Raw genomic sequence first — 13,917 nt, forward strand, 5'->3', positions numbered from 1 at the left:
ATGTATCACATGCACATTAACTTGGTGTATTTGAAATTTTGGATTAACTTGAGTGTTCCCATTAAAACTAAATCAATGTTTGATAATCCGGCATGGCTGGGGTCCTGGATTTGCCGGATTAATGAGGGTTTACTGTACTGGACATATTTGAAAGAGGAGGGAAAAATAAGTATTTTAAAAACTTGATGCTTGTTTTTCATTATAGCTTAATTGCAGTTTTGCATGCAAGAATTATAAACACTTGATTGAATAAAAAAATGATATGTGATCAGGAGCCTAAGTTGAGGGAAATAAATCCACACCCATCTTCCCCACAAAATCTTAAAAAATCTTTCATGGTGATGTTACAAGCATGGAATGTGGATGAGAGAGAATAGTTGCTGAACAGAGAATAGTTCGTTTTGCTTCAAATGTAGAGTTCAGTGGTAAAATATCTAGTCTGGTAAAATACACACGTACACACGTACACACGTGCACAGGCACAGGCACAGGCACAGGCAAAGATGCACACATATAGATAGGCAGACACACACAGGCACACAGGCTGGTTGGCAGTAGTGCAGGGAGGGAAGCAGTCAAGGCAGGTGGGTGGAGAGGGAGGGGCAGGTGGGGAGGGAGGGAGAAGCAGGTGGGGAGGGAGATAGGTAGGTAGGGAGGGAGGGGCTGGTTGGTGGAAGGGAGACTGGCTGCTGGGGAGGGGAGGGTGGTAGAGAGGTGGGTGGGGAGGAAGACAGGGAGGGAGGGAGAGAGGCAGACTAGCATGCAGGGAGTGAGGCATTCAACAGTTATAATTCCTTCTGAAAAAAAAAAAATATTCATGGTAAACAGCAAAGCAATAAATCAAAGAACTTTATTTTATTTGTGATTTTTCCTGTTAAGTTGTTAGTTTCAATTACTGATAGTTTTAAAAAGCTAAATCTAGTGCTTTGATTTTCGATACATTAAAAATAGTTATATATACACTGTTAACATTAAGATCAGCTCAATTAGAGAAATTTTTAAATATAATCGCTTTATTACTATGTTGTTTCAACTGTATATAGCAGGTGTGGGGATTCATCAGCTTCAACTTATTGGGCACTGCTCGTGTAAGTTTGCACTGTGTGTGTAGAAATGTTCAAAGTGGGCTGTTGTTTGCTTGAGCTGACTTCCTCCGTCTCCCAGCACAAACCTGGTGCATAACCAATACCATAGTTAATTTGCTGGGATGAGAAAATTGAAGAAAATAATACATGCTGCTAGGCTGCTGGCTGAAGTTGTGTGGCTAGGTAAATTGTCAGTTTTCAGGTAATGCATCAAAAATGTTGTCCAAAGTAAATATATATTTTTTTTTTCGCAATACTGTCTTGGTGTCTAAGATGCCATGCAATCAGGAGAACAAAACATGCTGTACTAGTTGAGAAAATGTCACAGGACAATGTAAAATTGTTTCAAAAATAGTTAAAAGTAATGTATTTTTTTTTAAAATTAAAATAATCATACATAATAAATTTAAATAAAACATTTAGCAAAATGTAAGGTCATATATAAATATAAGAATGATTTTTCAAAATAATTCATAAAATATTTTTAGCTGTCAGGTGAATTATTGTGTGTAGCTACAAGAAAATATTTTGTTTCTTATATTAAATTTACAAGTGATATAATATAAATATTTTTTTAGTTTATAGTTACAAAAATTTCATTAGTTTGGAATTCAACTTTTCACTTAAAGTATTAGTATTTGCCTTCATTTAAATTAATTTCCATGACTGAAAATTGATAGTGTATATCACTAAGAGTCATGACTTGTGAAAATGTAAACAGCATTTGCACTGGAAAATATACACTTGCATATTAATGGTACAAAGAAGATCTTTTTCCATAAGACAAACTCCCAAAAGTAAAAAAAAAAAAGTCTTTTTAAATTTACTGTTTAGCCAAATTAAGTTATTTTACCTAAATAAAAGGATTTACTTAAAATATCAGTTTATATCAGTTTATATTACACACTGCAATTGAAATTGCAACTGTACAGTATGTTAGTATACTATTTGTTGTGTTATAAACCAACTTAGAATCTTAACCAAAATAAGTTAATTTTTATTTCTGCAATCAGAGAATACATTTTTTAAAACTAAGCCAGTTAAATTTAAACACAAATTGAGGATGCTTACTTAAATTTATTGCAGTACACCAGAAAGCATGTAAGTTTTGGGTGAAAGTGTTCATGGTTTCTAGTTTTGTATTTATTTTAGTGATCAGTGTTCTGTATATAATTTTTTGTTGCATGTTTGGTTTGCTAGAAGAAATTACTGAAATTTTATTTTGGTTTTATCTTCTTTTGCATGTTTTTCAAATAAATATAAAAAAAACTGGATTATTTATGGAAATTATTACTTGTACAGAAATGCATTGCATCAGTGAATTTTGCTGCCAAAGTGAGGGAAGTACTAATTAATACTTAAAGATTTGCATATGAGTCAATGACTATACCTTAGGACAAATATGAAAACATGGTTCTTAAAAGGTTATGTTTAAAACATATATGAAATTTTATTTTTATTTTTAAAGTCAATCTGATTTCGGTTAATGGCTAGCATCTAGCTGAGACTGTTAAATAATTTCTTAAGTAAGATCATTTAGATAAGATAGCCAATTATATATTTTTGAAACTTAAAACCAATTTTTATTTTCCTTTTCATAAAACTTGTTGAAATCTTAAAAGTTGATTAACTTTGTTATTATTTCAATATGATTATTTCTTTATCAAGTATATTTTATAGTGGAAAATTCTGAGCTTGGATTCAGATTATTTTGTTATACAAAATGGGGTTTAGAAGAAATTGTATTTTTTTTAAATGGTATTTATGTACTCTCTTTTTGCCATAGTGTGAAATAACAAATTCCAAACTATAAAAATAATTACAAAAATAAACAAATTTCAAAGAAATAATTTTCAAAGTTTCCAATTGGCTTTCTCTTCTTTGCAGATTCATTGTTAAAGTTGAATTACCTAATCAGTTGGTTGAGGGCATCACATCCTGTCAGGATCAGAAAAACTTTCAGAACCTGAAGCTAAAACCTTTACATCTGAAGAAGAAAAATCTGGAGCTTAACATTGGTAAAGAATGCACTGCTGGAAGTAGGTTTGGTGTTTCTTTGAAGAATCCAAGGTTACCAAGCTCGAATGATAAATTTTGGTGCAAAATGTGCGGGGAGAAATTCTTTCGCGAGAGGCAGTTGCAACTGCACATGGGTAAAGTGCACAAAAATGTGTGCGAAGTCTGCCACAAAGTTTTCAATCGGAAACACCAACTTCACTATCACAGAAAAGTACATTTCAAAGAGAAGAGCGAGATTTGCGATATTTGTGGGTACGCAACTTACTACAAACACCTTTTAGAGTTCCACAGAAAGAGACATTTCGGTGATTACACGTACAAGTGCGACCAGTGCGCCGCCGGTTTTTTCTCGAAGGCGGAGTTCGAGGAGCACAAGGTGGTTCACACGGGTCTGAGGCCCCACCAGTGCGACGTCTGCGGGAAGACCTTCAGCAAGCGAGGCTACCTCTCGGCACACATGCGCTACCACAACGCCACGACGTACGTGTGCGACGTTTGCGGCAAGGCCATCGCGAAGAAGAACTCGCTGATGACGCACCTGCGCAAGCACGCGGGGGACAAGCCCCACGTGTGCGACTACTGCGGGAAGGGGTTCTGCTCGTCCAGCTACTTGAAGCTGCACCGCCGCGTCCACACGGGCGAGAAGCCGCACCGCTGCCTGCACTGCGGCAAGAGCTTCTCGCAGCGCTCCACGCTCACCATCCACGTGCGGAACCACACGGGCGAGAAGCCCTTCGCCTGCGACGTGTGCGGCAGAGCGTTCGTCTGCGGCAACCAGCTCAACAACCACAAGAAGGCCCACCACAGGTCGTTCGCGGAGGGAGTCGTCTGATGGACATATAGACTTCATTTTGTTTCAGTGTTTTCGTTGTCTTGATGAATTATTAGACATTTTGAGAAATAACTGAATTATGGATAGTATACAGGGGGTGTATGTACACTATCATTCCCACCAACAAATGGAAAGAATTTGAAAGCAAAACAGCGGGGAAAATTATTCTAATACCTCTTCCCCGCCTCCAAATGAAATTCTAGGTATGCTCCTGGTAGTATAAGAGACAAAAATACCAAATTTGAATTATTTATTTAATATTTGATTTACAAATCCAAGGAAATGCATTGTGGTATCTTATTTTGTAGTGGCCATTATTATGTCAGCATGCATTTTGCGGTAAGGAAACTTAAGTTTAATCAATTCACATCTTATATCACACTCCTTCCAGTTAATCTTTTGCACATACACATGTAGTTTGCGTGACACTAGTGCACCAGTGTCGTATGGATCAGTTTTTGGTTGTAATGTGTACATTAAAAATACAGAAGAGCAACTGTACCCTCAAGTGACCTTAAGTGCTAAACCATTATATATTAGTTTTCAGGCTACCTTATGCTAACATGTAGTTGAAGTAACAACAATGTTGTTTATTTTCTCGTTGCTTTCATTTAAGGGTGGAGAACGTCGTACAGTAGTTTATCCATAGGCCTTGTGAATACAGAAGACTGCAATTTATGTGCGAGATCAGCGTAAGTTGGAGCTTGTAATGGCCTTAACTGTTGTAATACGCATGTTGTCTTTGCTTATGGCAGGTGAGAATTTTTTAGGTCTTGTTGTGGTGTTATGCTCTTATACTGAACATTGTCTAGCAGACTAATTTTGTCCACATAACACCTAAGTATGCCTAAAATACTGGCCATTGACATTTTCAGTTCCTCTGGAACGTTTTTTTGACTTTGCACTTCCGAAGTCGTGACACCTGTTGTATTTATCATTTTGAATTTTAGTTCATTTTTGGCAATGGTAATAGAAAATTATGGAAGAAAGAGAAATTATTTTATAAACTTTATCTTGCTCAAAACTATTCAAAACTGCCCTTCTTACGGAAGTGGTTGTAAATGCTTTAATTTTTATTTCAGGTATGTTAAATTGAGAAATAGAGAAACCACTATAATGGTATCTATTTGGTTGCATGGAAATGTGAAAAAATAGTCTTAAGACTTTTTAATATTATCTTTTATCCTTTGAATAATGGAAAATTGCAAAACTAAAAATCAGATATTTTGTTCACGTCATTGTGTGCTTATGGCTTTCAAGTTACATTATTTCAATATTTCTCAGAAGGTTTTGTGGCTACACATGGCCAGAACAAAGTAGTAATTAGTTTTTCTTCTTTGCAGATTGTATTGTAAGGAAGGTTTAGCAAACCTTAAGGATTTACCAAGGAAATCTGTTTGCAAAAACAGATTACTAAGCACTGCACAAAAATCCAGATGCGACACGGGGACAGTATTTTCAGGCGGATTATCTGTGGAAGCTGTCCATGTACCTTCTGAACAAGGCAAACTCAAGTGTGGAATGTGCAGCAAGAAGTTTGTCCGAGAGGCGAAACTACAAGATCACGTGAAGAAGATTCATTGCACTCCTCACAAATGCCCGTTATGTGACAAGACCTTCAAACAGAGGCACCAGTTAGACTACCATAAGGTCACTCACAGGAACAAGGGACACGTTTGCAACATCTGTGGCTATGCTAGCTATTTCAAGGGCGTGATGGAGCGGCACAAGAAGTTGCACTTGGGTGAGTGTGCGTTGAAATGTGAAGTTTGTTACAAAGGTTTTAATTCAAATTTTGGATTGAATGCCCACAGGGTGATTCACACGGACATGAAACTGCACCAGTGCGACGTGTGTGGCCGCCTTTACAGACACAAATCAAACATGATAGCGCACAAGAAAACCCACGATCCTGGTTTCGCTCCTGCGAAGGAAAGCCGTCAGTGTGAAACATGCGGCGAGACTTTCGTCTGCAGGAAAAAATTTGCGAGGCACCTCGTCAGTCATGCTGGTGGAAGCAAGCAATCTTACACGTGCGCGTTGTGTGAGAAGGTCTTATTCAGCCGGACTGCGTTCAAAACCCACTTTAGAGTGCATACTGGTGAAAAGGCAGAAATTTGTGAAGTTTGTGGGAAAATGTTTCGTTCTAGAACTGGCCTAACCTTGCACCTGCGTATCCATACTGGGGAAAAGCCACATTCTTGTGATGAATGTGGCAAGTCCTTCACCCAGCGTTCGACGCTAGTGGTCCATAAACGTTACCATACGGGACAGAGACCATATGAATGTAAACTGTGTGCAATGAGGTTTGTTACTAAAACATTTTTGCAGATACATTTAAAAAGGCACAAGTAAATTTTTCCTTGAAAAAAAAAATGATTTGGGAGGGGGGGGGGGGGGGGTTGAAGTTACCATCATTTGTTTGGCATTAACATAGCTAAAAAAAATTTTAATAAAAAATTTGCTTTTTTTTTAAACTGGCTCAATGTTGGTTTGATATGTAGAAGATGTCAACTAAATTGAAATATAGATTTTAAGTATGTTAACTTGAATATTATGATTGAGAAAAATAAGTATTTTAATTTAGTTGTTGAAGCATGAGTTTACTTTCAATGGTTTTGTAATATAAATGTTACTTTCTAGTTTTGAGGTATCAACCAAACCAAAACATTTACAGAAGTGGTACACCTTAACTCAAAATTTATTCAAGTGTCTCTTCTTTACAGATTGGCACACAAACGTTTAATACGTTTGATTGGGGAATCGGTTCACAGCAAGATACAGGATATGACAGTAAAACGGGGAATGAAATCCAAGACCATAGGTAACAAGTGCGAGTTTTGTGGAAAATTTTTTTCTAGTTGCAAGATGCAGATTCACAGACGTATCCACACAGGCGAAAGACCTTATGTTTGTACAGTCTGCGACATGGGCTTCGTGTCTAAAGGTGCTCTGAATGTTCACATGGTAATACACAGTGACAAACGTCCATTCACTTGTGAAATTTGTGCTAGGGGGTTCAAGAGAGCTTTTGAACTGAAGGATCACAAAAAAATTCACACAGGCGAGAAGAATCATGTGTGCGACATTTGCGGCTATTCGTGCGTGCAGAGAACTAACCTAGTAAACCACCGTAAACGTCATCTCTGCGAGTACACACTGAAATGTGACCTGTGTGGTAAAGGTTTCTATTCAAATACAGAGTTGCGGGAGCATAAGAATGGACACACTGGGGACAAACCTTTCCAGTGTGACATTTGTGGGGTGGCGTTCAGATACCGTTACAGGTTAACAGTACACAAGAATAAACATGATCCAAATTATCGTCCTCCAGATAAAATGCACCAGTGTGAAATCTGCTCAAAAGTTTACTCGCGGAGACAGGTTTTGAATCTTCACATGAAGTGTCACACCGGTGAAAGTCGGTGTGTGTGTGAAATTTGCGGGAAGGCAGTGTCTAGTCGTGACTATCTCAAAATACACGTGCGGACACACACGGGCGAAAAACCAGACGTATGCGACGTATGCGGAAAGGCATTCATTTCTAAAAAATACCTGAAAACACACCTGCGGACGCACACAGGAGAAAGACCTTATTCGTGTGAACCTTGTAGCAAAACATTTACCCAACAGTCTTCTCTCATTGTTCACAGAAGGTCTGTGTCACATAGAGTTGGAGTTAGGGGTCCAAATTATGACTCGGAAGCAGTAGAGGTGATGCCTTCAGTTATTACCTTTGAAACCTCATAGCCCCCAATGTCTGTCTTACATTTCTTAAAAATTTATTTTTCCCAAATTTAAACATTAAATAAAGAAGTTTTGTATGAATGAATTTGTCAGTTTGATGCAGATTTGTCAGTTTTTAATCTTGTTGGAAGTACGTAGTAGTGATAACTTTCATAGGGGTCATGACATTAAAATAAAGGAACAGTTGCTTTGAACAGAAATACTAAACATTGTTGATAAACTCTTAAAATGCAGGCACAGTATTTGTGTCCTATTATAATACAGAAAAATGTTCCTTGAGATCTAATTATTACTTTTTTTTAGAGCCCAAAGAGATGGTTTTCAATAATTTGGCCAACAGTGCATTTTAAGTAAAACACTTGGAAATACAAATTTTAAATTAATAAGTAAGCACGAATGTAATATGAAGTTAACGAAACGTAACTGGGTGGATCATTGTACAGTAAAATTTTTACATTGTTCGTTTAAAAACTGATTGATCTGATAATGATTTCTTTCACGTGGGTAGTTTACTAGGCTAACTTGTTTCTCTACTCAATCGACTTTGTGCTAACCTTAAAGACTAGTGGAGTAAATTGTCTTTGGTAGGCAGTCAGGCAAGCAATAAATAATTTTAGATAGCTGCTCATCATAGCACAATTTTTTTTTTCATTCTTTGTGTACGTAACCTTTAGTCTTACATTAAACTAGAGCCACCAGAATCAATTTTTAAATTATACTATAACCTGAAATAGCCCCTGCATTTTTTGATTCTGCCTAACAATTATTTGTGTAAATTTAACTACCTTAGAAGCATAATTCATCTGCGTTGCAAATGCATGGAGCTTCTTTTTTTTTATAAATATTTGTTAGTTGTAACCATCTGGCAACGAATTGTTAAGTTTTTTTTTCCTTCAAAGAATACAAAATTACATGTTTGAAATATAATCCAACATTTGAAAACAATTAGTAACACCTGCATTTATTGATGAGGCATGGTAAGATGATAAAATAAATGACACACATTAGTATTAAAAAAATTTAAGTCCATCTTGTTTACTTTTCTACTACAAAAATGGTATTTCGATAAACTACTACAATAGTTTTGATACAAACATTGAATAAAAGATTAACATCTGGCCCAACCTATGGTATAGTCTGTTGCTGTCTGCTTTGCCCTTGCAAGCAATAGTTTGGCTTACTTGGGGAAATTTGCTCTGCTTCTTAGTCAGTGCTTGATAGAAACTCTTGATGTAAACAGATTGTTATATCAGTTTGACATTTTGGTGTTGCAAAGTCATGTACATGTATGTACAGTCTTGAGAGAGTGAGTACTGACGGCAGAATTTAATCTCAAAGCACACAACACAGTTTATGGCTTAGCTCACAATCATTGAATGTCACTTTAAAAATTTCAAATCACAGTGTAAATGTTGTGGTTCATACAATTACATACCCAAAAAATTCGGACTTATGGTTTGGGCGTACTTTCTATATGCACAAGCTAGAGATTGTTCAGATGCTCCATAAAACACCAAAACCTCAAAATCAAGAATGTGGTTATGTTAATTATTTTTTGTTGCCATAAAATTATTGATACAATTTGTGCTTGAATATTTAATCAGGAAACATAACTATCACTAGTCTTGAAATAAAAAAAACTCATTTTTATACAATTGGCTTGATTGCTAAAAAATTAATTTCCACTATAAAAATTTCACATGAAAATCACAAGTATGCCTTCAGATTTTTTTAAAAAAGAAGAGATAAACCATACATTCAGTTTCCAGAAGGAACCAAAATACGAAGGGGAAAAAAATCAGTGTTGTCAGGCCATGTTTAGCTTGAGACAAAGTAAAGAATTATGTTATTTTCATTTTCGCTTAGACTTTTCATATTCCTTTTTTGTTATTCATCTCAATTAAAAAGGGGGCCACAGTGGTAGCCATCATGTCGCTCGCTTCCCGCTGTGGTTTATCAGAGTTAAATTCCTGGTAAGGTTGTGTCCAGATTTTATGCTAGTGGGGGAGATGGTGGACTTTGTAGTAAGATCGCAGGTTCACTCCTTTTTTCCCCGCTCTTAAATTCCGTAAATGCTCCATGGTTTGTTCTTTAAATGTTTCATGCATTGAGGAATTTTGATTTAATACAATTTCTTGGACATATGACTTTGCAGTTTAGCACTGTTTGTCATGGTAAAAATTCAGGAACGCATATTAAGAAATAATAAAAAAAACTCTGAGAACAAGCCTAAATCAGCTACGTCAAACAGATAAACCCAACAGTGTACCTGAACATGTATTACAGACAACACGACCACAGCACAGACAAACACATTCAAACTTAAATATCAGACAGCACAAGAATTCCGTGGAAGGGATTTAGTCATGAAAAAAATAACACCACAGACGAACACAGTGGGCTAACGACAAAACAGTTTCAACAATAACCTCATGTTTTCCAGTGTCTGACATCAGTCTGTTTGTGCCTGATGACGGGAACAGATGCCAATTCCCGAAACATCACAATTGTTTTGTCATTGGAAACCTTCTATGTTCGTCTGTGCTGTTGTGTTGTCCGTGATATCTGTTAGGTACGTCGTTGGGTTCATCTGTTTTGACATAGCTGATTTAGGCGTGTTCTCTCAGAGTTGTATGTTTTCATTTTTATTTCATAATTTGCATTCTTGAATTTTTTACTATGACAAACAGTGGAAAATTGCAATAGCGTGTGTCCAAGAAATTGTATTAAATCAACGCTCCATGGGAGTCTTTTACCGCTTGTCTAGTGATCTCGATGTCAACAAGACACTAAGCTTTAATTCAGCGGTGCAGGGTGTCACAGACAGGGAGAATATGTAAACAGGGAAAACTCAGGTTAACCTGGCAAACACAAGGAAACTAACAAAGTTTTAGTTAAACTAGATAAGTAATTTTTGATACTAATGTTCTTTTGATGTCTTGAAAACCAGACCAATTCATGTGCAGTAGAAAAGTCAATTCATGTGCAGTAGAAAAGTCATATGTTTTCGTCATTAATTAAACGAAGATAAACAGATTGAATCAAGAGTACCTATGTTGATCTAATATGCAGGGGTCGAAAATGGTCACTTAACTCACTTACAGTCACTTATTTTGCATCAATCACTTTTTTGTCACTTTTTTTTTAAACAGTCACTTAATTTACTTTTTTTTCGGTATTGGTGCCCAAAATTTGCATTTCCGTTTATGAAAGTGACATTAATTAAATGCTTGAATTTGTGTTTTTGACCGTAATCAAGGTATTTGCCGTTTGCCATAACACGGATTGTGTTGAGATCGTTTTTTACATGTGTAAAAGCGTAAACAACAACTGAAGTCGAACTATCCATTAATTGATTCGCCCTACAGTATAGATCAGCTGACGTGATGGCAGATAACCTATGTTCGCGCCAGTGTGTTCTGTAGTTAGTCTGATTACGGTCTTAAGTTAGTTTTGTCCTTAGGGGCCTTTGCTAGTGATATGACTTGTGTAATGCTATACTATTATTTGAGATAAAAAAGTAACCGGAAAATAATATAGTTGTGTTTTGATGTTTTCTTTTTTCTTATTTGGTGAAGATGGGGAAGTGTCGTTTTCGTAACGAGTGGCTAGAGAGGCGCGATGATAATAGATATATCATTAACAAGTGGGCAAAAAAACGTAACGATACTGATGTTTTTTGTGCAGTTTGCTGTGTCACAATCAAAATATCAACCAAAGGGTATCAAGCACTATCTCAGCATGCTACTTGCGAGCGACATAAGAGTGAATGTCGAAATAAGTTGGCTCCTAGTCAGCTAAAATTCACGGTCTTTCGACTTTCATGTTCAGCTTCCACATCAAGTGAAGTGTCCTCAGAAAACCATGTTAAATGTCTTTACAGTGTACGAGGTAGTGCAACAAGTGCAGAACTGAAATGGGTAATGAAATGTATTATTTAAAATTATTCAGCATCATCTTGTGGAGGAATAGCTGATGTTTTTAAAAGTATGTTTGGTGAGGGTGTGCCTGAGGACTTCAGCCTGAGCAGCACTAAATTTAGGTATCTACTAACAGATGCATTAAGCCCATATTTTCGTAATGTTATTTTGAAAGACATGGATGGTGAATACTATTCAGTGTGCTACGATGAAACAACAAACCACACAGGTAGAAAGGAACTGCAAATTGCTATCAGGTCACCTTTTTAGTCACTTATTTTCCTGGAGATCACTTTTTTCTCACTTTTTCTATCACAAAGGTCACTTTTCTCACTTTTTTCCAGTGAATAAAGCACTTTGAGGCCTGAATATGGAGCACAATTAAATGTCCGTAGTCTTTCACATGGTCACAATGATGTATTTTTTGACGTTTGATAAAATATATTGGTTTTGTGTTGCAGAATAACATTGCTTGTGTAGCATTGATGGAAAGGGTAACATTGAAAATTGTACATTGTGCGGTAAAAGATTTTATTGCTCATTTGGCATTTTATGTATTGTTTAAATGTGTTTCATGAAGTATTTGTATTTAAAATATTTATGTTAACTTGTAAAATTGATTGATGAGACCGGGAAAAATGTTTGGTTGAACAGGGGAAACAGGAAGAACTTAAAAGGGAATTGTCTAGTTTGATATTGTGGAAACCTTGGTGATTACCAACTGACTGCTTGGGGCAGGGTTCATTCACACGGCCTGGCTTAATAATATTTCAACAAAGAAAAAATTTCTTTGGTACCTCTGCTATTTTGTATTAGCAGTCTTTGAATAACTGTAGAATAAGTTGTCAGAATAAGTCACAGTATGCCCACAGAAATACTCAAAAATATTATTTATATTATGTTATATAGTTTTACAGTTATTCTTTATAATTTTTTTAAAAAAATATTAAAATTTTTTTCTTCATTATGTGCCACATGTTGTAATTACTGCTCAAAGTACGAAACATGTAATACATAAAAAAAAAGTAATACTAATTCATATTCCTCTGGCCATTGAACTAGTTTCAAAAGAAGTTGGACATCATTACTGTAATTCATTCGTTCGAACACAAAAAAAAACAGACGGAATATAACAAAAGAATCTTACCACTTTTAGACAAGTCAGCGCACTTCCTTGCCGTCAAACAAATTGAGCACAGACAATATTTGTGTCCTTGCAGTGTTGAGTTTCTTTTGCATTCTAATCACCAGCCAGCCGTGTGCTATGTACTACTGTATCTACAATCTTGTATGTACAAAAAGTTCAACAAATGTGTGTCCCATGTTTTCTATTGCTTTATATTGCTTTATATATACATATAAACTTAATTTTAAAGATTGCTCCTTTAAAAACAATGGGAAATGGGCTATCAAAATATTTTATAAAGGTTGCTATTAGAAAGTAATATCTATTAAAAAAATTAAATTTAGACATTATAAAAACATTTGCAAATACAAACTTAATTGATGCCTCATAAAAATAAGTTCATTTTCAGTTAAGGTTGATCAGTGAGTTCCAAAGTATAAATATGGAAAAGTTCATGTTTAAAAGAAAATTTCCATTTTTCCAGAAATGTATGGTGGCTGGGCTAATTTTGTCCTATTTTCTAGGTTGGAAATAGAGCAGCATTTTTTTTTTTTTTAACCATAAGAAATGTTAAAATATGTAACCAAAAAACTTGCCTTCTTAATTTCAAAATTACAGACTATTCTTGCTTCTTAAATGGTCAGCTATGACTGCAAAACTGACTTTGATCTCAGGTTGTAGGGGAGGTTAATATTTATTTTATTTATTTTTCAATTTTTGTAAGATGTAGGTTTAGTAAAATATTCCTTAGTCCCATTAGTAAAAGATTCCTTAGTCCCACACATACTGCAAAAGTACACTAAAGTATCACATCACAGAGTGAACTTAGTGAAACACTTTCCATTGTCATATTGGATTTTGTTGCACTTAGGAAATGATGCAAGATTTTCATGAAAAAAGATAAGATATATTCACTATTGTTTCAATTGCTTGGTGATTGACTAACATGGATGTTTTCTCATAAATATTTTCCACCATGTAGCTAGTGAATAATTATTGCCTTTGCTCCCCAATTTTGAGTTGAACGGATTGCTAGGAGGATGCTTGTGGAAAAAATCTTCGATCATAAATATGGTAAAAGTGAAAAAGAAGGGTTTTGAAGTATTTGTTTACTAGTTGGTCACCCATGAAAAAAAAATTCAAGCATACTCAACTGTTTTAAGGGATTAGAAATTATTATGTGGAACA

The 13,917-nt window shown here is 35.6% G+C and overlaps 2 protein-coding genes across 2 annotated transcripts in view; both read left to right on the forward strand.

Moving 5' to 3' along the window:
- LOC134543261 (zinc finger protein 585A-like) overlaps positions 1-13,917 on the forward strand; it is a 184,231-nt gene that overhangs the window by 33,935 nt on the left and 136,379 nt on the right. The gene's annotated exons all lie outside the window — the stretch shown is intronic.
- On the forward strand, positions 801-4,086 carry LOC134543089 (zinc finger protein 239-like). The gene is made up of 2 exons (XM_063387869.1): positions 801-1,287; positions 2,973-4,086. Exons 1-2 carry the CDS (start codon positions 1,208-1,210, stop codon positions 3,934-3,936), a joined length of 1,044 nt encoding a protein of 347 aa, XP_063243939.1. The 5' UTR covers positions 801-1,207; the 3' UTR covers positions 3,937-4,086.

Source organism: Bacillus rossius (assembly GCF_032445375.1).
Source record: "Bacillus rossius redtenbacheri isolate Brsri chromosome 9 unlocalized genomic scaffold, Brsri_v3 Brsri_v3_scf9_2, whole genome shotgun sequence".
Classification (NCBI taxonomy): Eukaryota; Metazoa; Arthropoda; class Insecta; order Phasmatodea; family Bacillidae; genus Bacillus; species Bacillus rossius.